This window comes from Oncorhynchus mykiss, chromosome 8, assembly GCF_013265735.2.
Source record: "Oncorhynchus mykiss isolate Arlee chromosome 8, USDA_OmykA_1.1, whole genome shotgun sequence".
NCBI classification, from domain to species: Eukaryota; Metazoa; Chordata; class Actinopteri; order Salmoniformes; family Salmonidae; genus Oncorhynchus; species Oncorhynchus mykiss.
This window is the reverse complement of record NC_048572.1, coordinates 21,217,298-21,241,898: the sequence shown is the minus strand read 5'-3', so window position 1 is coordinate 21,241,898 and position 24,601 is coordinate 21,217,298. Positions and strand designations below refer to the sequence as shown.

At 43.4% G+C, this 24,601-nt stretch overlaps 2 protein-coding genes across 3 annotated transcripts in view; one reads left to right on the top strand and one right to left on the bottom strand.

Moving 5' to 3' along the window:
- Nucleotides 1-748: 748 nt before the first annotated feature.
- si:dkeyp-114g9.1 (oocyte-specific F-box protein) lies at nucleotides 749-10,607 on the top strand. Its single transcript, NM_001197208.2, is given in 8 exon segments — nucleotides 749-1,018; nucleotides 2,502-2,781; nucleotides 3,181-3,303; nucleotides 4,255-4,512; nucleotides 4,927-5,018; nucleotides 6,710-6,891; nucleotides 8,034-8,203; nucleotides 10,019-10,607. Coding segments are annotated over 8 exon segments (1,545 nt in total). The 5' UTR covers nucleotides 749-760; the 3' UTR covers nucleotides 10,201-10,607.
- Nucleotides 10,608-11,788: 1,181 nt separating this feature from the next.
- Nucleotides 11,789-24,601, bottom strand: part of LOC110529585 (centrosomal protein of 85 kDa-like) — an 87,042-nt gene continuing 74,229 nt past the window's right edge. For both annotated transcript variants that reach the window (XM_021611926.2, XM_021611924.2), the window contains exons 6-13: nucleotides 23,117-23,314; nucleotides 22,746-22,898; nucleotides 21,750-21,904; nucleotides 21,508-21,625; nucleotides 21,119-21,169; nucleotides 18,358-18,459; nucleotides 16,490-16,673; nucleotides 11,789-14,437 (exon numbers count right to left, since the gene is read on the bottom strand). In XM_021611926.2, coding sequence (XP_021467601.2) covers nucleotides 14,274-14,437; nucleotides 16,490-16,673; nucleotides 18,358-18,459; nucleotides 21,119-21,169; nucleotides 21,508-21,625; nucleotides 21,750-21,904; nucleotides 22,746-22,898; nucleotides 23,117-23,314 — 1,125 coding nt within the window. In that variant the 3' untranslated portion in view covers nucleotides 11,789-14,273. The remainder of the gene's footprint in view (nucleotides 14,438-16,489; nucleotides 16,674-18,357; nucleotides 18,460-21,118; nucleotides 21,170-21,507; nucleotides 21,626-21,749; nucleotides 21,905-22,745; nucleotides 22,899-23,116; nucleotides 23,315-24,601) is intronic.

The following is a 24,601-nucleotide window of genomic DNA, read 5'->3' as shown; positions in this document are numbered from 1 at the left end:
TGACAGCCTACCCCGACGACTCTGGGCCAACTGTGCACCGCCCTATGGATCTCCCAATTATGGCCGGATGTGATGCAGCCTGGATTCGAACCAGGGACTGCAGTGACACACTCTTAGCACTGAGATGCAGTGCCTGTCCCACTCGGAAAGCACTGAGCTAGGCTGAAACACCTGCATTTTGGAGCTGCCTTATTCCAAAAAGCAAAAAAGAGGCCATGTTTGTTTGCAGCTTTATGAACTCAATTATTTATGAATTTTTTATATTGTTTGCAAACTGATATGTGGCACACATTCATGCCAAAATAACATGCAAAACATGAAACATCCTCTTAATTTCTGCTAAAAATGTGGGGCTCTAAACAGGTCACCACTGGGAAGGAGTTAAATTACCATTTGATATTGCCATTTTCTAAATGGATTGTCTGTGGTAATGTATTAACTGTAAAATCCTGATGATCACCACGCAATTAGATGGAAAGTCAAATTTACCTAATGGAATGGTGGGCTACCTATATACATAATTGAATGGTACAACCAGAATAGGTGCGCTTGATTTAGATCGCACCGGGTTAGTTTGCCCTTTGGAAAAGCCTATTCATCATTTGGTAGCTCACTAGGCGAACCCCACTTACTCGGCGCGCCAGGCAAGCTCGTGCCCAGGTGTTAAACTCCCTGGTGATTTCCCGTTTGACTGCAACAATGGTACGTTCCTAAACCTTAAATTCCTCTCAAGCATGGCCGACTTTGGCAGGTGGCAAATATGGCACTTCGTGAGGATAGTTCGGAGGATGAGTTGCAGGGACAGTTCTCGCTTTTATCCGCGACTTCATTCGAGGTCACAGATGAAAGTGAGGACACACATGGACGCTCCGAAACGGGGATACTAGACTTAAGTGACGAAGTCTTTATTCTCATCCTACGACGGCTGGATCCCACGTCTCTCTTGAGAGTTGGGAGCACCTGCCGAACCCTGTTTCGAGTTTGTTCCTGCAACTCACTGTGGACAAAACACTTCCAGGTAATGTACATTGAATTAGACTTTAGTATTTTCTTTTATGTAGGCCTGAAATTTGCTGATCCTCTTTTGAATGAAGTTGGTTGACTATGCATTGCCCCAACTACAGACTTACACAAGGTAATTTAATTTAACCAACATTTGTATATATTACTAGTAGTTACAGGATAGGTACTATATGGTGTAGTACATTAACTTTAGCGATACTGCCGTTGCCCTCGATTCGCAGAAAGAGTCAATGTCTGTCCAATTGCAGTGGATCTGTTTGAATGTTTGAAAATACTCCGTAAATTTTTTTTTTCTCCATTAAGTAATCTAACAATGAGTGTGTTGCGATGTTTATTTCAAGTCTTCTCTCATTGAAAGAGACTGAGTGTCTAGCCCAATATCGGACTAAAGGCCTTAACGTTACTCCTTATTGTCTAAGGTCCTTACATATAGCGTTTAACGGCGAATTGGCTCGGGAAGCCAATACACATCCGTGACTCGATCATCTCTGTACAGTTTTAATAACATACATCCTTTCTACTTTTCGATCACATGAAAATCATTTCACAATTTAAGTTGCAGCGGACAGTAGTTTTTAGTGACAACACGTTTGTGGGGTCGTAGTAATTATCCATCTGCGTCCTTTTGGATGAGCAGATGGCTAATTAGCACAGGGTTTCTGTGAACAAGTGCTGTAACATGAAACTATGACCGTGTGGGAACCCTAACCCTGTAAAGGTGCGTCAGTTGAACCGTTTTGGGAATATTATTTCTCTCTGATATGAAATAAGGTTATTATGTTTCCCAAACCTTACTGCATGCAATGTCTGTTAATGTTCAGTCCCAGCGTCAGGGGTCTTAAAGCTGCAATTTGTTACTTTTTGGGTGACTGACCAAATTCACAAATGTTAAAGCTCGGTCTTATTAAGTATAAGAAGTGGTAGATCTGTTCTGTGCCACTTCTATGCTTTCCATTAAATTTAGTTTGGCTTAGTTCTGGTTAGAGAAAGATTTCACAGCGGTTTAGTGGAGTCATTGGACCATCTTGCTTGTTTTGTCGCAAACATTAGTTTCAGCAGCCAGGAAATGGCATTGTGAATTTTGCATAGTGCATCTTCAACAAAAATCCCCTGTACAGAAGACACTATGGTCCAATTACTTATGTTTAATGTAATGGAACCTAGCCATGATCAAGGGCTAGTGGGTGTCCACCCTGATGTGCTGCATGTCATGAGAGAAGATTTACACGTTTTTGGATTACTTCGTGCAAAATATCGTTTGCATTTTCTCAATGCGAACTGGACATGGACATTTTGAGACTCCTATTTCTGTGAATTGAGAATGAGGACTGTATCGCTAAGGTTAGTCAAATTCTGTGCTACACCAAACACTAAGAGTTCTGTAAAATGGATACCAAGTCTTTGGTTGAATCATGTCTGGTCTAACAATCTGTAGCTAGCATTGCATGTTCACTAGGCTTTTTCTTCTCTCTACGCAGACCTCATTTGGAGTCCCGTTTGCCACCGCCGCCTGCTCCATCTCTGCCAAGAGTGCCTTCCGTTTGGTCTTCATGTGGCGAACTCTCTTTAGAAACCTGCATTGTAACCGGTCTCTTCAGGAGAAGCTCTTTGCAGAGATCCCATTCCCACCACACAAGTACTGGGTCCAGTGGCTGGTTCTGGAAGAGACTGTTCCTCTGCCCTCCGTGAGACTGCCTTGCACCGACATAGAGAGCTTATGGGGAATTGAGAAGGAAGTGTTGGAAGGTAAAGTCCAAGGTAAGTTAATTTATTTTAGGAAGATGTAAAGCTGTATTCATATTAGCAGTTTGGCTCCTAGGAATTGCCACCCCTTGTCTTGATATTAAAATTGCCCCCCCCCCCCCCCAGACCATCAGGCTTCTGAATAGCTGCCACTAGTTAGCTACCTGCTCCCCTGTCCCCCTTCCTGCACCACCCCAATGGTAATTTAACACGTTAATATGATTAATATGTGTATTTGTGTTCTTCCCTGTGACCTGCATTGTTGGGGCTCGGCGCTTAGGCTCTTCACTGTAGCCTGCATGTACATCTGCAACCCTGTGCATGTGGCTAAACTCCTTGAATCTAAACAAGGTTTGTCAGGTAGTGGAGGAATGTTGGTCGCGTTAATATTGCAAGTGTTTTGTTCTTTGGCAGAGAAAGATGAGGATGAGGGCAGAATGCTGAAGTTCGAATGGAAGGAGCTGTATGCCTTGGCCCTTGAGCACCATGGAAGCATTGCCAAGGTTTTCCAGCATGTTCTCAACCAACAGAGCAATGGTAGGTTGTATGGGCCATACCACTTTTAGCTTTTCATTAGTGCCCTTTGTTCAGGCAATACTCTGTTCATTTGCTAAAGGTGGGTTGTTGCTGGGATAATTAAGATGTCTGCTTTCTACAACCAGTTATGAATTGCAATCTCTTTACGGTGACTGCAATGTGACTCAAAGGTGGTTCTGTCCTTTATTGCCAGCTATGAGCCTGCTGCCATATTGTTATTCAGATTGACTTTTTGGCAGTGCAGATGAAGGCTCCTGATTGTTGTGCTGTATCTATGGCCAACTTACTTGTGAATTCTGTCCAGAAATATGGCTGTTCCCAATGGGTAAAGATAATGTTCTGTTTTTTTTTTGAAGTTGACACCACACCTATAAGCAATGACTTTATTTCATCTTCAAAACACAGCTCTGATCTTACTCATCATACCCAATCTCTTGAATGTTGTACTGGGAAGCACGAAATTGCCATTTTACTCGAATACCTTTCTGAGCCATATCCCCCTTGCTGGGTTTTGGTTTATGATGGAAGACATCAAGGTAAAAAAAAGTATATCTTTTTGCTCTGCTGAGCTGCTTCAAAGTGGTTCAGCTGATATGCGGAGCAGAAACTAGACGCATGGTTTCAGTCTGAGCTGTCTCCCTCTGGATTATAAATCATTTTCTACTCTCTGGACTGAAGCCCTGCCCTTCGTATTCCTTCTTAAACTAACAGCCTAAGCCTATAGGTAAGGCAGCTAATGGCCTTCAGGCCTCCCTTGTATCTTATGATACCAAAGTACTTACAAACTAAGTGGCAGACAGGCATTGATCTATGTCCATTGATAAATGAGTCATGTTTTGGGGCTCAGCTGGCTTTAGATGTATTGGAACATAAATGCAACTTTAGCCCTCGACACAGTGCATCCACTTGAGCTAAAGGTTTCTACCCTGATGTGGACTTCTACCCTACCAGACCACTGTGAGCTGGAGGCCATGTTCAGTCAGTACAGCCAGTGTCGGTTCCAGTGGCTCTTCACCTACTGGTTGTTCCGCCAGCCAGCGCCCTTCGACAGGCAGCTCAGGGCCATCTACCTGCAGTGGCAGAAGCACAGCAAGAGGAAGGTGGTGTCCTGGGGAGGCACGTTGTGTGACATCAGATACCTGGCCTCATTACATCACATCACTTCCGACTACTGGCGGGGCAAGCTGGCCCAGGGTGACGAGACTGTGGGTAAGTAGCGCTTTCAGATATTGCTCCTCGCACCACTTTTAATTCTGCTTTGTATTAATGTTATGCACATTCATGGCACACACTCTTATTTGGAGTGGATTAAATCTTTAGTTCTGGATTTGTTTTAGAACAGTGCCCCCTCAGGTCATAACCATAATGACTGAAGTGTATTTATATTCATTTTCTATGCCTCAAGAATATCATACCATCTTGATTTCTAACTAATGGTGTAATTTCTTTAAATTATTAATTGGACCAGTGAGTATAGGTCAATGAATAAGCCTCTCCATGCAATGTTACCCTGTGGTGCTCTGTACTGACAAGTCTTGTACAAGGCCTCCTGTGATCAAATGGCTCATTATGGAGCTCTCTGGCTGCTGGCTTTAGTCAAGTATCTATTGTCCTTCCTCCTAGGAATTCAGACAGTGGAAAACTATTTCTCCATGTGCAAATCCCTGGTGGCCTGGATTTTAGGGCGTGACTGGGGCAGATTGAAAAGCAAAAAGGTATGGTAAAGGACTTTCTATTCTGCCCGTTAATGACTTGGTGTCAGGGAAAGTGAGTAGTGTACCTACTGAAATGTTTTTGCCCACACTGATTTTAGCACCATGCTGAAAAAATGAGATGCCTTCAGACTGCTTCTATACAAATTACATTTTGGCATCTATTCAGTAGTCGTTAGTATTCCATCAGTGTGCATCTCCAGAGCATTAGCTCTGTGCTGGTGGTTTCACAAGTCACAGATTGAACAGGCAGCAGGAAGCACGCAGTCTTATGTAATGGGCTGCTAAATGTATTATAGACATATCAGTGATGTCCTGCTCAATTACACTTCATGTGTGACTCCAACTAAGCTGCTACAATGCACTCCATAGCAGTAGTCAAGGACTGTTACCAAGAGAATTGGTAACATCAGATTGGCACATAAACTGCTTATGGAACCAATTATGACAGATTGTTTTCTCATCTGGTTTAATTAACCTATAGAAATGGAAAAGCACTTGTGAAAGGTACTCACTGACATGTTGCCATGAGCAGCACCTCCGATTGAGATGAGCGTGATGCAAGACTCTGTCACACAGTATGTGCACAGATTTGCTTCACTGTTACAGGATGGTAGCCATGGGAAGTTGAGCCCCACGCTCTCAACGCTCTTAGTAGTGAAAATTGACAATGCTGTCTACCTTCTGTCTGTCATATTGCAGAGTCTACTGTAATTTATGTATGACCGTTGCCTCAATGACATTATCTTTTCAAAACTGGTTTCAACTCCCCTGGTCCATAATCCCTTCATGATGTGATCACTTATTAGCCTGTTGTATTGAATTGTTGCCTGCTTAGTGTTTATGTTGAAACTTCAGTGTTTCTATGAAATGTTTGACTTTTCTCTTGAAAAATAGATATTTCATCTGAGACTAACCTGGTAAAATAAAGGGGGATATGTGGACACCTCTTCAAATGATTGTATTTGGCTATTTCAGTCACACCTGTTGCTGACCGGTGTATAAAATTGAGCGCAATCTCCATAGACAAACTTTGGCAGTAGACTGGCCATACTCAAGAGCTCAGTGATTTTCAACGTGGCACTGTCATAGGAGTGGCGTACAGCTCACCGCCATAAGACTCCGGAGTGATGACTCTCACTCCCCCATCGGCGTGTGATGGACTAATCTGGGTTTGGCGGATGCTAGGGGAACGCTACCTGCCCCAATGCATAGTGCCAATTAACATTTGGTAGAATAATGGTATGGGGCTGTTTTTATGGTTTGAGCTAGGCCCCTTAGTTCCAGTGAAGGGAAACTAACTACAGCATACAATGACTTTCTAGATTCTGTGCTTCTGCACAGAGCCCTGACCTCAACCGAATCAAACACCTTTGGGAGGAAATGAAATGCCGACTACGAGCCAGGCCTATTCGCCCGACCTCACTAATGCTCTTGTGGCTGAATGGAAGCAATCCTTGCAGCAATTTTCCAACGTCTAGTGGAAAGTCTTCCCAGAAGAGTGGAGGCTGTTATAGCAGCAAAGGGGGGACCAATTCCATATTAATTCCCATGATTTTGGAATTAGATGTTTAAGTTTGTCCACAAACTTTTGGTTTGCTCATGTGTTTTTGTATTTCAACTTCTGGCTGAAACCAAACTTAAGAGCAGCCAACACTACATGTTAAGTGTTAATATGTGTTGACTGAGTGCAGGTGTACGAGGACACGCTGGAGGGTGTGTACCTGCTGCTGAGGAGGGAGATGCAGGAGACCCTGGTGGAGCACGAGAGGTTCTGGCAGGTGGCCAAGGTCCAGATGACCCGAGTGTGTACCCTGGAGGAGACTGCTGTAAACTATGTCAACTGGAAGATGATTGAAACACTGCCCTACTACAAGTATGTGTCTGTTCTAAAGTTTGGGCTGCATAATCGGGATTTCAGATTCTTGTGGGAATATGGGATTACTGGTTGGGGTTGGAAGAAAATTGTTAACTAGAAAAGCCTCTTGACCTCTTCGCAGTCACTGCTTGACTTCAATAACCTTCCCAATTTTAAGACTCATTGTGTTTGGCTGATTCTGGGCTACCTGATGTGAATTTGGCCTGTGAGGTTGTGATTAGCTAGAAAGTGATTCTACTCTATTAAAAGTGAGTTTGACTACTTGAGGGGTGTGCTGCTGGTATGCTCTTTGACAGGGCTTTGAAGCCGGGGGGGAAAGCAGTGAGTATTGGGGCACTGCTGGTAGCTTCAAACACAGTGCCTGCAGCGCAGCACCCAGCGCTATCCACTGTCAGTCGATCTGTTTGAACTTGAAGACCGCTCATCCCCTCGACCTATACAGTGAAGTTCATCAGAAGCACTCAAACCCAAAGCTAGAGTCTTTTACCCCAGAGATGAATGACATTTTTCCAAATGGTGTTTTTCCCCTGCCTTAAGGGATGAGGAGCTGAAAAAGCACTGACTGGCTGCAGGACAATTTAATGACTGCTTGAGAATAAAAAGCCTTTCACAATGGTATCAATGTAATGTTTAAAATGCCCTTAGTATTCAGAGCCTGGCTGGGTGAGTCATTTAATATTCTGATAATCTGCTCCCAAATTTAAGGCTTTGGAGAGAATGGGTTGTTAGCATAACTTGCGTTCTCTTAAAGTTACTTTGGCCACAGCACTTCTCTGAAAGTAGACGTCCCTAGTGATTTGGGTGTTGAATATAATGAACAGTTCATTGTTCTAAGATGAGAAATTGCCTTCATAGCACTTCACTGTTTTCTTGCACGTGCTATTTTCCAGCCTCTGTGGTTTGATCATATAAAATGTGTCCCTGCTTCTAAAAGAATGATGCTCAAAGAAACTGAAGACTCTCTCCTTGTTACTTTTAGGGGTCTCAATTCAGGGCCACCCACCCACCACTTCATCTTGTTTAATTTATATCAGGAACATTAGGAGTTCCATGCATTCTGTAATTTATTAAAATGAATTTAGTTTTAGCGAGATGCCCATTAGAAATGACTGAAGTGTTGAACTCTGGCCATCCCTCAGGCTGTACTTGGTGTCAGGCAACATGGTTTACCTAGACCACGTGCAGGGCTTCCTCCACAGGAAGAGGCTGGTCCATGACTGGTTCTTCATGAAGGAGAACACCTGGGTCAGACAGCTGCTGCCTGGGGACCTCTACCCTCTGCTGGAGTTTGACACCAAGATCTCCCAAGGTATAGTAGAACCTTTGTTCTCCTGTATATATCCATCCGATCAGCCACAAGGTTGTGTTCTCCAGTATACACTGAGTGTACAAAACATTAGGAACACCTTAATAATATTGGGCTGCTCCCCCTTTTGCCAAAAGCGTTCCACAGGAATGCTAGCCCACGTTGACTCAATGCTTCCTACAGTTGTGTCAAGTTGTCTGGATGTCCTTTGGGTGGTGGACCACTCTTGATACACGGGAAACTTGAGTGTGGAAAACCCAGCAGCATTGCAGTTCTTGAGACAAACTGGTGTGCCTGGCATAACCTGTTCAAAGACACTGACATATTTTTTGTCTTGCCCGTATACACTGAATGGCCCACATTCACAAACATTTCTCTAGGCTTAAATCCTCCTTTAACCTGTCCTCCCCGAATTTAACAAGCGACATCAATGAGGTCATAGCTGTCAGTCTGTCATGGCAGGTGTTATGTTTTGTATACTTTATACCCCCCCCCCCCCCCCCCCCACCACTGAATCAGCCACATAATGTTCTCTGGAGACTGACGCTTAGCTTTCCCTCTTTCTATTGAGTTCTTCAACGCTGTCCTTTCTCATTTAGGTTCTTACTATACTTAGTCTTTGCATTTTGAGTTACAGTTCATATGAAGAAATCAGTCAATAGAAAGAAATTGGGGCCTAATCTATGGCTTTCACATGACTGGGCAGTGGTGTAGCCATGGATGTGCCTGGGAGGGCATAGGCCCAACTAATCAGAATCAGTTATTTTACAACAAAAGGGCTTTAGACATAAATAATCAGTTCCTTGATATGTCACAACTGTCAGGTGGCTGTATTATCTTGGCAAAGGAGAAATGCTCACTAACAGGTATTTTAACCGATTTGTGCACAATTTGAGAAATAAGCATTTTGTGTATTGAATGTCATGTGTTGCTGCTATGTTGTCTTAGGTCTCTTGTGTAGTATTGTGATTTGTCTATTTTTAATCCCTGTCCCCGCAGGAGGACTTTTGCCTTTGGTAGGCTGCCATTGTAAATAAGAATGTGTTCTTAACTGATTTGCCTAGTTGAAACATGGGACCAACATTTTATTTAGTTCAGTATAGTGTAACTTGTAGCGTTGAGGCAGGTTTTTTCAACCTTGAAGGACTTTCTTTCTGCATTACAGAAGTTCAGGTTTACAGCCTGATTGCCTTTCAATTTCAATGTTCCTGCTTTGGACCACTCATGTTAAACACTGCATGTCAGCTCAATCTGTAACGCTTTAGACTGAATAGAGCTGCACATGACGATATTAATCGTCATTTGATCTATCATTTGATAGTGACAAAACAAATGTTCTTGGTTGGTATACATTTCTCCTGTACATCGGGGGAAATCCCCCCCCCCCCCCCCCCCCTCCAGGCATTCAGGGTGGGAGGTATTGACTGCAAATGGTTTGACATTTAACCTGGGCTGTGCTACAGCCATCCATCACTGGCCCTGGCCATGACATGTTGTCAAAACACTGTAAAAGCCTTCATTAGGATTTAGTACCTGTGCCTGCCAACAGCTATGTGACCCATGGGCCTGATCATAGATTGACACACCCAAAGGGGCCATTTGTCTTGTTTACAAGCTTCAAATAATGGCTTTGCAGGTCTGTTCCTTATGCTGCACCTGTAGTTCTTCAAATACACACAGCAGCTAACCTTTGTTTTTACACTACCGGTACTCACTGTATTAGTGTTCCTAGGAGGGTTTCCTGTAGTGGATGGCTGCACAAATGCTTTCATGCTTACTGACTGCAGGGCTATTGTCTGATACGGTGTCTCTTTACAGACAGCCTGCATGGAGACTCCATGCCAGCCCAGCTGAGCAGGGTGATGTGGCTGTACCTCCACTCTGGACAGACACTCTACCTGGAGGCAGTGAAAGGCCTGGTGCTGCAGTGTGCTCAGGCCAGTCTGGGACACTTCTGCAGCCTCTCCCCTGGTGCCTCTATTCAGCCCCATGTCAGCTAGCTGGCTAACGCAGATTGATCACTCTGTTTTAGAGCCTCTACGAGATGTACAGTACCACGTTGTTGTTCTTTACTGGATCCAGTGTCCAGTGCTTTTATCACTTTTTACTGTATTTTAGCTGGCGAGCTGGAATTAATAGATTTTAAATGAATTTTTAAACTTGAATCTTTATCAATAGTTAATGAAATGTAGGCTATTGATGTACATTGTAGAAACCGTGTTTGCTGTCATGTAATTACTCTACAGCCAACATTTGGGGCAAGCTATTGAAGTGATGACATTGCTCAATCATTCTCAAATGGTAAATGTGTCATATTCAAAGCCTAACAATTCTTGGCCAATTAACAGGCTAGAAACTTAACAGTGCTGGGTTGCTGTATAATGAATAAACAACTCTGACAAACTTACTTCTGATTTGTCGATTCTAAGTAGTGTGTGTGTGTGTAATAGAGGTCGACCGATTATGATTTTTCAACGCCGATACCGATTTAATCAGCTTTTTATATATCTGTAATGATAAATACTGAATGAACACTTAACTAAATATAATACGTCAATAAAATCAATTTAGTCTCATATAAATAATGCAAAAACAATGAGTAAAAGTGCAATATGTGCCATGTAAGAAAGCTAACGTTTAAGTTCCTTGCTTAGAACATATGAAAGTTGGTTCCTTAACATGAGTCTTCAATATTTCCAGTTAAGGTTTTAGGTTGTAGTTAATATAGGACTAATTCTCGCTCTACCATTTTGTATTTCATATACCTCTGACTATTGGATGTTCTTATAGTATCGCCAGCCTAATCTCGGGAGTTGATAGGCTTGAGGTCATAAACAGCACAATGCTTGAAGAGCTGCTGGTAACTGCAGTAAAGTGCTGTTTGAATGAATGCTTATGAGCCTGCTGCTTACCACCGCTCAGTCAGACTGCTCTATCAATTCATAGACTTAATTATAGTAACACACAGAAATACAAGCCTTTGGTCATTAATATGGTCAAAACGTTTTCTTTCAGTCAGATGCAGAACCGTTCTGTATTTTATCTAACGGGTGGCATCCCTAAGTCTAAATATTGATGTTACTTTGCACAACCTTCAATGTTATGGCATAATGTACAATTCTGGCAAATTAATTACGGTCTTTGTTAGGAAGAAATGGTCTTCACACACTTCGTAACGAGCCAGGCGGGCCAAACTGCTGCATATACTCTGCTTGCACAGAACGCAAGAGAAGTGACAATTTCCCGAGCTGAAAGAAATTCATGTTAAATCACCTGTTTGGCGGCATAGGCTGTGATTCAATGATAAATTGCACCGCATCGCTTATATGCAACGCAGGATAAACTAGTAATATCATCAACCATGTGTAGTTAACTAGTGATTATGTTAAGGTTTGTTTTAAGATGTTTAATGCTAGCAACTTACCTTGACTCCTTGCTGCACTCACGTAACAGGTAGTCAGCCTGCCACGCAGTCCTAATTGGTGTCCAAATATGGTGATTACCGATTGTTATCATTAATCGGCTATAACGATATTAATTGGTCGACCGCTAGTGTGTAATAGCAGAGATTGGCCTAGAGAACACTTAAACTGTTATAGAAAAATATTTTATTTGCAGTCTGTACAAATGACAATCAAGCCTTAAATGGAAAAATACTTTTACGAACATATATAAATAAACGTTTTGGCATTCATAAAATCTAGCTGCAAAACGAAGTGTAACAAACAGAAATTCCTATGTACAGGAAAGCCAACCAGTGGCTCCTAGTCCAGTGCAGACAGCCATGACAACCACACCTGTTTCCCTCTACATGAGCACTATACTCCCACAGACCTACACCTCACAATGGATGCTGTGCATCAGAGTACATTCTTCAGGTTTCACAAGAGCCTGCTATGGCCTTAATTTACCTGAGTGGCTATATTTATTTTGTGGCTATGGCTTAGCATAATTGTGAGGGGTAGCCTCTTATTTACAAGATGCAGAATAGTTGTCTCCAGACCCTGTCAATAGGGAGAAACAGGAGCTCTTATCTGCTGCATAGATTAAAAGGCACAGAAGAACAAGAACATTTCAGATCTGCTACTGAATGGGTGTTAGCTGGTGCATGTGACATTGCATATTAGTTTCCATGTGAGGCTTAGGACTAGATTCAATCTATATTGCTGAAGACCTGTGCAATTTTTAAAGGCAAGTTTCTCAGACTGTAATCATGGTAAAAGTTGCATGTCGGCCCAATCGGAAATGACCTTTCAATGCCGCTCTTCAGTGGTATGGTTTGAATCTAGGCCCGAGTCGACCTTTGTTCTTTATCGTAACCTGCCAAAACATTTTACATAGCCAATGTTTCCTTTCTAAGATTGGTAATACAACAGTATAATAGAATACTCTACAACCTACATTAGTCTAATTTGAGACATGCAAAATATACTTGGCTCTAAACTGATTACCATTTTTTTTTTAACCACTTGTCACCAGGATAAATTACAATATCTGTAAAAATGTATAACACTTTATAGCAGGTTGTTTTGCACCAGCTGATTCAAATCAAGCTTGATAATTTGAATCAGCTGTGTCGCGTTAGGTGAAAACAAACTGGGGGGTCCCCGAGGACAGTTTGAAACCCTGCATTATAGGAAACAGTAATGTGTTGGTTGTCATGACCGGCTCGCTAAAATTCACATTCCAAATAGTTTGAGATGAAGCAAGAGTGTTCCTGTGACAAATAGTGGGAACAGTAATCAAAGTAAAACAGAAGAATGTGAACCAACGATTACTCCATGGATGCATTAATCTAGAGACCCCTCTGTGGTTGAGGTTGGAGGAATATCTGTCAACTCAATGTGTAACTGGTGCCTATATTGACAATGGATTAATACAAATGAGTCAAGTCCCAGTAGGTAATATGGGCCTATACTGTAGAAGTGCTGCTGTGGTGGTTTTGCATTAGTTTTAGTCTCAATCAAATGGTGTCTATGGCTGTGTTTACACAAGCAGCCTGAATTATTATTTTTTTTTAAAAATTTTTTTTTCAATAATTGATCTTTTGACTAATCAGCTCACCAATTAGTGGAAAAATGATCGGAATTGTGCTGCCTATGTAAATGCATTTAAATAATGGGGCAGTATTAAGCCCTGATCTTACTAGTCAATCTGAACTTGTAAAAACAATTCCTGAATTTAATTGTTAGAAAAACACCTGAATATTACCTGATGCTATTATGTTCAACACAACAGCAAATAATATGAAAGGGGTTGCTGTGCTTTTTCATTAAAAATATCTAAATAACCAGTTTGGGGTGATCCACATCACTGAAATCTTCTATTGAAAACCATTCATATCCCAAATAGCGAACTACTTGTACACAGAAGAAACACCCATAACAAGGAACCGGAAATGCTGAAAAGGAACAGAAGCAGCCTCTTGGTTGGCCAGTTTGTGTGGCATGTTGTGGAGCAAGTGCCACTAGGCAGTCTCTACTATGGGCAGCTGCTGAGAGTTTGGGGAGTTTGTCTTTGGATAACACACGGGGTGACGTGAGAGGAGCACTATGGGTTGCCATTGGAGACAACTTAGGAAGAGGACAGCTGATTCGTGGAGAAGCTGTCACACACAGAGGCACTTGACAGAGCAGCAGTGAGTCAGTTTCCTACTGGCCGGTGAGATTGTGTGGGAGGGGCCAAACACTTATACCTGGAGGCCCTGCCCTCACAGAAGGGAGTATAAGTCTCTGTGCATGAAGCAATGTACATGATCATGCAGGAATTCATTCTATTACACAGGAAGCGCAATTGACATTTGAAAAATCAAAACATCCTATTTTAAGTAAACTTGTAAACTTGATTCACAGCTTGATCCTACATTCAGAAAGCTGGAGCTAGATACCTCCATCACGTAAAACTAAATAAAATACAGCATTGACAGTACCTAGTTTCTTATTCCATTTTTAACACTGTTCTTCCTGGTTTTCCTCCAATCAGGATTTTTTTCCTACCCTCACTGGCTGTGACACAAGCCTTGGTGAGTGGGCACGCCGTCGCTGGGCATCAGTGCTCCCTCATTGCGGGTGTGTCATTGCGTCACACAGTTTTCGCCCATGTCCTGTGCGTAGCGGTCAGAGATGGCGGTGCGCAGGTCCTCAATGTCCTTCCTAAGCTGGCCTACCTCCAGCAGCTTGGCCCGCAAGCTGTCCTCCACCAGAGAGTTGTCCTTCTCCTCCCCTGACATGCTCATCGCTATGGGGGTCAGAGAGAGAAATACACCGTCAATCTGATGGGGCTTTAGCTCAAATCTACCGTGGCAAGACTTCAAATTCTGTCAATGAGCATTGTGTGAAATACGCTAGGTTTTGAGATGAGTGTGTGTGTGACCGCTCTTATCTAGTTCAGAGTGAAAGAAGTGTACAGTCGTGGCCAACAGTTGAGAATTACACATTCATTTTCAAAGTCTGCTGCCTCAGTGTCTAACATCTGACAAAAATATCTATGGAATACTGAAGTACAATTACAAGAAGTTGATGCACAAAGTCGATATTTGCATGCTGTCAATTAACTTCTGAGCCACATCCTGATGGCAGCCCATTCTTGCATAATCAATGCTTGGATTTTTTGGGTTTTTGTTTGTCCACCCGCCTCTTTCGGATTGACCACAAGTTCTCAATGGGATTAAGGTCTGGAGAGTTTCCTGGCCATGGATCCAAAATATCAATGTTTTGTTCCCCAAGCCACATAGTTATCACTTTTGCCTTATGGCAATGTGCGCCATCATGCTGGAAAAGGCATTGTTCGTCACCAAACTGTTCCTGGTTGGTTGGGAGAAATAGCTCTTGGAGGATGTGTTGGTACCATTCATTATTCATGGCTGTGTTCTTGTGCAAAATTGTGAGTGACACCACTCCCTTGGCTGAGAAGCAACCCCACACATGAATGGTCTCAGGATGCTTTACTGTTGGCATGATGACACAGGACTGACGGTAGCACTCACCTTGTATTCTCCGGACAAGCTTTTTTCCAGATGCCCCAAACAATCGGAAAGGGGATTCATCAGAGAATTACTTTTCAGCAGTCCAATCCCTGTACCCTTTTCAGAATATCAGTCTGTCCCTGATGTTTTTCCTTGAGAGAAGTGGCTACTTTGCTGCCCTTCTTGACACCAGGCCATCCTCAAAGTCTTCAAGTCACTGTGCATGCAGATGCACTCACAACTGCCTGCTGCCATTCCTGAGCAAGCTCTGCACTGGTGGTGCTCAGATCCCACAGCTGAATCAACTTTAGGAGACTAAAGGAGACTTCCTGGACTTTCTTGGGCGCCCTGAAGCATTCTTCACAACAATTAAGTTTTTGATCTGATAAATGGTTGATTTAGGTGCAATCTTACTGGCAGCAATATCCTTGCATGTGAAGCCCTTTTTGTGCAAAGCAATGATGATGGCACGTGTTTCCTTGCAGGTAACCATGGTTGACAGAGGAACAACAATGACTCCAAGAACCACCCTCCTTTTGAAGCTTCCAGTCTGTTATTTGAACTCCTGACCGAGTGATCTCCAGCCTTGTCCACACTCACACCTGTGTTAACGAGAGAATCACTGACATGTCAGCTGGTCCTTTTGTGGTAGGGCTGAAATGCAGTGGAAATGTTTTTTGGGGATTCAGTTCATTGCATGGCAAAGAGGGACTTTGCAATTCATCCAATCACTCTTCATAACATTCTGGAGTATATGCAAATTGCCATCATACAAACTGAGGCAGCAGACTTTGAAAATGTATATTTGTGTCATTGTCAACTTTTGGCCACGACTGTGAATGTATTCAGAGGAGCTTGTTGTGAGCTGACAGCCTAATTCCCCCTCTGTTTTCTTAGGGAAAAGAAGTATATCCTACTGGAAGTCTAGGAAGTCTTAACTGGAAGGTAGATAGTTAGAGAAGTAACGTCTTCCTCAGTGGAATTACTGTTGATGCCCGAAACTATGAAGTAGCTATTCAGAAGCCTATAACTGAATAGATAGGCTAGTCCGAGGAGCTAATGTTGGGTTTACATATGGCAGTAGTTCACGGTGGGTGGCTGTGTGTGTGTGTGTGCAGGTTGGAGAGGCCGGGATTCAATCCGATTGCTCTGTTGGCAATGCGGGTTTTTAAGGCAATGTTTCTGCGTTTGTGGAGACTACATTCACTGTAAAATGCTGCATTGTCGGCTCAATTGGAAATGACCTTTGAAATGGCACATTGTCCAAAGCTGCGATCGGATTTGAATCCCAGTTTAAGAGGATTAAACCAGATGTATCTACTTACATTTGATGCCCAGTAGCAGTGCCAGGTTGGGTTCCTTGCCCTGGGCCCTCTGGGTAAGGATACTACAGAGGGCCTTGAGGTCAAGCAGACAAAAGGACATCTCCTTCAGCAGGGGCCCTGCATCTGGCTCCTGGCCCCCGCAGCCCTGCTGAATCACCACGCCATCCTCCACCTGCCTTTGGTTCTGTTGAAACACGCATAGCTTAGAGACCAACACTGGGTTTATTATCAAACAAAACGCTAATGCAGCAGAGCTCAGGAGTGTTCAGTAAAACACCCCCCCCCCCCCCCCCAAACATTAAATCAGATTTTTGCGCCAGTTTAAAGTAGATCAAGTGTTCCTGAACTGAGACATACATTGGCTAAATCCTTTTGTGCTGAAAAGCTTCATTATTATTCTCTATCACTGCCAGATTGCATTTATTAATAAATACACATTGTAAAATGCTGGAGGGAGTGTAGCCACACTCAAATTATTTTGTGTTATAACATGACAGCCATACAATTATTTCTGAACAGAAGTGGATTTGTCCATTAGGGCTTGGAGTGTATATTTCTTTTTACATTAAAACTGAACTTGAGAGGGAGAACTGCTGCAGAGCTGCCGCTGGCATCTAAAGCTCAGTATGTCTCCCTGTGTGGATCATCAACACTTCAACACCCTCTCCATGGCTGGGCTTTGAAACACAAGAGTTAAAATATACACTTCCAAATTAGTCTCTAAATGTCTCACAGAATACCAAGGAGAAAATTAGAATAATAATCACCATCATTATAACTCAATAGGATAACAAGGTATCATAGCAACACTAACACTCAAGTCAAAGTTGCTGCAAAGTCCTTTTTTGGGCGGATTATCCAACTTCCTGCTCTCCCAAAATGGAGGCCATTTCACCTCAGTGTCATCTCTATGTAACTAAAGGCGAGTGGCTCAGTTGGTAGAGCATGGTGCTTGCAATGTCAGGGTTGTGGCTTCGATTCCCATTGGGGACTAGAATGAAAATGTATGCACTCACTACTGTAAGTCGCTCTGGATAAGAGCGTCTGCTAAATTACATGAATGTAAAAAGGTAACGCTGGGAGTCAAATCTCTCTCCTCCCCTCTCAATCGCTCTACACGGTGCTGGATGGAACATAGTATGTGTGCAGATAAATACCCAGCCTCCAACATTCACGAGCCACACAGAGCAGTGGAGAGCACGGTCAAATTAAAACCAGTAAGACAGTCTACACAGCGCCCTATCTCGTCATATCTCTCTGTCCCTTCAGACACGAGCTTCCTGGGAGTCACTGCAGAGCCAGGCAAGGTCAGCCAACAAGCACTCCCCCATCCCTCTCTCCAAACCAGCGACCTTCCCTTGTGGGAGCCAGGCGGGGGAATCTTCCAGCTGATAATTGCCTTTTGTTTCCCTGTCAGAGGGATAATGTATGGTGCTGGGGTGTCAGCCTTCTGTGTGTGTGTGTGTCTGCCTGTATGAATTCAAACCTTTTATCACCAGGCTCATCCTCACCTTGAGACGGGCGGGAGAGTTGAAAAATGACACCATGAATTCTAATTGGGTCCGTGTGGTAGTGGGGGTGCTGAAGGGGCCATATTGGGTTATTCATGACTCTGCTGCTATGAAAAGATCTGAGGACAAAAAGGGCCTGTAGAGGAACAGAATGGTGGTGAATGGACTTCTCCAACACCAGCTAAACCTGGGACAGAGAACTGTCTGTCAGGATGTAGGGTGGAGAGAGAGAGAGAGAGGAAGCTACCAGCTACAGTGGATACTAGCTAGCTACACCACTCTAGCTGTTGGAAAATCTGAGAAATAAAAAAAATGTCTGCTCCCAAGAATAGTCCTACTACGTGTGGGGCTGGTTACCTGATGGAGGGTGTCAGCGAGTGAAGCCAGGTCCTCGCCCTGCAGCTGTTGCTGGAGCTCTTGGGAGAGACATCGCTCCTTCTGCAGCCTCTGCTCTACAGCCTGCAACAGAACAATAAGACAGCGTCACATACTGTATAATGCTCTGATGACAGTGATGACTCATCATCATCCCCACCACTGACAGACATAAAGACACACACACAACATGACAACTACTACAACAGCGGCTGATTGAAGCATACTGTTGACCCAAATTAAGTCTAAAACAGGTAAGGGTGTACCGGTCCATATATTTGTAACGAAACCATTTGGTATCGAAACCTCGATTCGGTCCGCACTGTGAACCCCAAAATAAAAGCACTAGGCCTATTGATAAAATAATTGATGTCTAAAGATAATGATGAAATAATTCCACTCTGAAACCATATAATTGTATGACATGTATTAGAATCATAAAACTATAGTCAGATGATGTGTGTAGTTTTAGTCAGAATTAGAACAAGGACCTTTTGTTCCTTTTTAGTATGTAAGCAGAGTGCAAGTGGGAAACAAATGATAAGAGGAGCTATCGACAGACAAGCTGGACTACTGTGTTCCTTACATTCTGTCTCCACCCGTGGAGGGGAGAAACTGTTAGGCTTGCAGAAAATCATGAAACATGTTGCAGATTAAACAATGTATCTATGTAGTGGAAAAACACAGACTGTCTAAGCAATGCGTAGCTTAAGATTTGAACTTGTTTGTGTGTGTTATAAAGACTGGGTTTGCATTTTTGATGTTGGAACGTTCTCGCGAATAAACACTTAGATTTTTGTAAGTTGGGACTCTTGCCTGTATCATTCAACCAGAATCTTACAAACTCTGGGTTGCAGACTGAGTAGATTAATTGACGTTAATGAACATTGATAACAAAATTCTCATAACACCTCTAGGTTATGCCTACACTGCGTTGTATGAGTAAATCTGAGCTGAATTTCTTTCAAGCTATTCCGTTAAAACAAGATCCTATGCGCCCCTTGTAATCAAAATTCAAATCTTAATTAGTGCATTTCAAACGGTCCTTTTGTGGGGCGCAGCCGGGAACTAGTTCTGTACGATGGTGAGTGGTGGGGTCGATGAACTAGTTCCGTACGATGGTGAGTGGTAGGGTCGATGAACTAGTTCCGTATGATGGTGAGTGGTGGGGTCGATGAACTAGTTCCGTATGATGGTGAGTGGTGGGGTCGATGAACTAGTTCCGTATGATGGTGAGTGGTGGGGTCGATTAACTAGTTCCGTACGATGGTGAGTGGTGGGGTCGATGAACTAGTTCCGTACGATGGTGAGTGGTGGGGTCGATTAACTAGTTCTGTACGATGGTGAGTGGTGGGGTCGATGAACTAGTTCCGTACGATGGTGAGTGGTGGGGTCGATGAACTAGTTCCGTACGATGGTGAGTGGTGGGGTCGATTAACTAGTTCCGTACGATGGTGAGTGGTGGGGTCGATTAACTAGTTCCGTACGATGGTGAGTGGTGGGGTCGATGAACTAGTTCCGTACGATGGTGAGTGGTGGGGTCGATGAACTAGTTCCGTACGATGGTGAGTGGTGGGGTCGATGAACTAGTTCCGTACGATGGTGAGTGGTGGGGTCGATGAACTAGTTCCGTACGATGGTGAGTGGTGGGGTCGATGAACTAGTTCCGTACGATGGTGAGTGGTGGGGTCGATGAACTAGTTCCGTACGATGGTGAGTGGTGGGGTCGATGAACTAGTTCCGTACGATGGTGAGTGGTGGGGTCGATGAACTAGTTCCGTACGATGGTGAGTGGTGGGGTCGATGAACTAGTTCCGTACGATGGTGAGTGGTGGGTTCGATGAACTAGTTCTGTACGATGGTAAGTGGTGGGGTCGATGAACTAGTTCTGTACGATGGTGAGTGGTGGGGTCGATGAACTAGTTCTGTACGATGGTGAGTGGTGGGGTCGATGAACTAGGAGGATTCTCCATCATTGTTTAAACCTCCAGTTTGGGAACATTTGGTCTTCCCAGTAGGTTACAACGATGACGGACAGAGAGAGTATGTCTCCACTGCCCAATGAGAATAGTCTATGCAGCTGCCAACACCTCAGACATGTTGATACATTTACTCCGACATCCCACCAGTATTCCTACTAAACGCAAACAAAGAACACAACTTCGGTCTCCCCTCTGCATTCAAGCAGCCCTTGGCAGCTGATTTTGACCAGGCCAAAGACATGACGAGCGATAGGTATGTTTACAGCCGCAGCCGAGGATATGAGCCTACTCTTTGTGGTTAAGAAGAATAGGGGGTTTCAGCAGCTCGTGAAAGTGCTCGAGCGACGTTAACAACTTTTCCCCCTCGCTCTATACTAGCAAGCTAAAGCTGTAGTTGTCAATGAATTGTGTTGTGCTTCGTACACATGGATGGACCTCCAGGGCTACAGAGAGCTACTTAACAGTGACAGCCCATCACATTACCCCAAAGTGTACCGTACTACAGACACGCCCCCTTTATGAGAGTCACACAAGTGCACATATTATATGTATAGACCTATACAATGTCTGAGCCATGGTTACACGCATATTGCACTTTATTTTAGTGTTGTCGATGAGTAATCGGGCGTTTTCATTTCAGAAAAGTTGTTGTTATTCCAGATGATGACCTCATCAAGTATTATGAATCAGAAATGGAACCGTGACACGTACTGAACTGTGGGGTATGGTGAACTGTTACACCCCTAATAGCAGGGTCTTACCGTCAGCTCAAGGGTGAGTTTTTCAATCTGGTTCTTCTGATTGTCTATCAGCTGAAAAAGAGCAGAGGGGCATTGTAAATGTCTGGTAGCAGCCTGGCTCATCTCTCTGAGTGACCCTGTGTGTGTTTGTGTTGTGTGTGTTTGCGTGTTGGGGTGTAGACAAGGAGATACATTAGTTGTCAGTCTTTTAAAAAGTTCCAGATATGTCAACAAATGTCAAAGCTTGAGAATGTTAAAACCTTCTGCCAGTTGGGAATAACTGTATAGTTGACAAGACAGTTGGGTTGTTGCTGATACACTAGATGAGGCTTTACCTTAGCGTTAAGTGTGTGTGTATCTTTGTGTGTGTCTGCATGCATCCCTGCGTTTGTATGCATTCTGTGTCTCACCTCGGTGGTGGTGGCTTGCTGCTCCTGTAACCGTGCGTTCTCTACCTCCAGCTCCTTCAGGTCCAGCATGGGGAGCCGGACCCCGTCCTCAAGACACTGCTCCACCTTCTCCTGCAGGCTGGGGGAGCCAGGGAGAGACACAGCGTCATCAACACAACCCCAACTTACCAGCTCTGACTGTTTTAACACACTGTTACAACAAGGAGGAGGAGTTGCAGAGGAAGATTGTATTTCCGACACACCTCTGTACAGCAGCCACCAGCTCCTTCTCCCGCTTGCACTGGATCTCAATCAGGTCCTCCTTCGCCTGCAGCACGGCGCAGCCCTCCTCCAGCCTCTTCTCCAGACAAGCCACTGTGTCCTGCAGACCCTGGGCCTTCCCCTGACCGTCCTCCAGCTGATGAACACATACAGGAAAAGAACATTAGGACTATACACACACTATCTGTGACTATCCCAACCACATCTCAGAGAACACCACAGGAACATATGTACACAAAGACCAGTAACTAAGACTGACCTGGCCAAAGGAATATCAGTACCCAATACACACAAACCACTAAATAAAGTTGACACTGTTTGGTTCTTATTGACCTCTGGTGGCAAGGTGGTGTATTGCATGATTACCATTAAACAACAATACATTTGACAATGATTTAATTATCATTACAGTAAAGATAGACAGGGCAAACACAATAGGAGACATATTATCTTAAGGTTGACCGGAGGCTGTTAATAGCCACTCTGAACCCCCATCCCACTCTACCACTACCACTAATGCAGCCTGAAATGGCTGATCTAATCAGGTCTAATGAGATTACAGAGCTGTAATGAAGAGACGCCCCCGCTCCATTACCAGGTGTTAGCTTAGCACTGAGACGTTAACTAGCAGATACGCTAGCAGGGTCTGACTCTCTGACAACGCTAGAGAGGGCAGAAATAAGGAGCTTTCTGACCAGTGACCACAAATCCAATGGACCACTAACCTTAAACTTTAACCCTCACCAGAACCGTGACTTTAATCTTAACCCTAAAACTAAACCAAGATCATACAGGCTAGCTCGTGTACTTTCTCATAATAATAAAACAAAAAAGTATTCTAACATGGCCATCAAATAACTAAGAAGCTTAGCAGAGATACTAGCAGAGATGTCAGTAGAGATGTGAGCAGAACCCCTGTGGTCAGCCAGCCAGACGGGACCCCCTGAGGTGGTCCTGTGGCTGGGGAGACAAACTACCTGCTGGGCTTGGGTCTGGACCTCATCGAGCGAGGGCAGGTCAGCTAGGTACTTCTCCAGGGTCTCTATCCTCTGCTGCTTTTCCTTGTTCTGCTCACTCTCCCTCAGACACTTCTTCTTCAGGCTGCTGATGTAGCGGTCGCGCGTCTTCATCTGAAAGGCAGGAGAAATGGTTGATTACATTCATTAGGGTTAGAATTTTGACCGGGGTTGATCCGGGGTGTGGACATGAACTACATTAGAGTTAGGGTTAAGATTAGGGTTGTGGTGAGGCTGGTGTTTGTGGTTGAGGCTGGTGTTTGTGGTTGAGGCTAGTGTTTGTGGTTGAGGCTAGTGTTAAGGTTGATCTATGTAATGTGCCCGTTGGTCACCTTCTCCTCCAGCTTCTTGATGTCCTCTGTGTATTTCTGGGTGTTCTGTTTGAGGAACTCGTTGAGGTGGATGACCTCCAGCTCTGCAGCGGCCAGCTTATGGCCCAGCGCCCCGTTGTCACAGCACAGAGGACTCACCCTATCTGGGACCTGCAGCTGGGGGTGGGGCTGTGCTACAGGACTGTCATATGGAGACTCCTGGGAAAGAGACAAGGAGATACATTAGTTGTCATTCTTTTAAAAAGTTCCAGATATGTCAACGCTTGGAATGTTAAAACCTTCTGCCAGTTGGGAATAACAGTATAGTAGGTAAGACAGTTGGGAATAACAGTATAGTAGGTAAAACAGTTGGGAATAACAGTATAGTAGGTAAAACAGTTGGGAATAACAGTATAGTAGGTAAGACAGTTGGGAATAACAGTATAGTAGGTAAAACAGTTGGGAATAACAGTATAGTAGGTAAGACAGTTAGGAATAACAGTATAGTAGGTAAAACAGTTGGGAATAACAGTATAGTAGGTAAGACAGATGGGAATAACAGTATAGTAGGTAAAACAGTTGGGAATAACAGTATAGTAGGTAAGACAGTTGGGAATAACAGTATAGTAGGTAAAACAGTTGGGAATAACAGTATAGTAGGTAAAACAGTTGGGAATAACAGTATAGTAGGTAAAACAGTTGGGAATAACAGTATAGTAGGTAAAACAGTTGGGAATAACAGTATAGTAGGTAAAACAGTTGGGAATAACAGTATAGTAGGTAAAACAGTTGGGAATAACAGTATAGTAGGTAAAACAGTTGGGAATAACAGTATAGTAGGTAAGACAGTTGGGAATAACAGTATAGTAGGTAAGACAGTTGGGAATAACAGTATAGTAGGTAAGACAGTTGGGAATAACAGTATAGTATGTAAGACAGTTGGGAATAACAGTATAGTAGGTAAGACAGTTGGGAATAACAGTATAGTAGGTAAGACAGTTGGGAATAACAGTATAGTAGGTAAAACAGTTGGGAATAACAGTATAGTAGGTAAAACAGTTGGGAATAACAGTATAGTAGGTAAAACAGTTGGGAATAACAGTATAGTATGTAAGACAGTTGGGAATAACAGTATAGTAGGTAAGACAGTTGGGAATAACAGTATAGTAGGTAAAACAGTTGGGAATAACAGTATAGTAGGTAAAACAGTTGGGAATAACAGTATAGTAGGTAAAACAGTTGGGAATAACAGTATAGTAGGTAAAACAGTTGGGAATAACAGTATAGTAGGTAAAACAGTTGGGAATAACAGTATAGTAGGTAAGACAGTTAGGAATAACAGTATAGTAGGTAAAACAGTTGGGAATAACAGTATAGTAGGTAAAACAGTTGGGTTGTTACTTTTTTAAAATCTGTTATTTTACCAGGTAAATTGACTGAGAACACATTCTCATTTACAGCAACGACCTGGGGAATAGTTACAGGGGAGAGGAGGGGGATGAATGA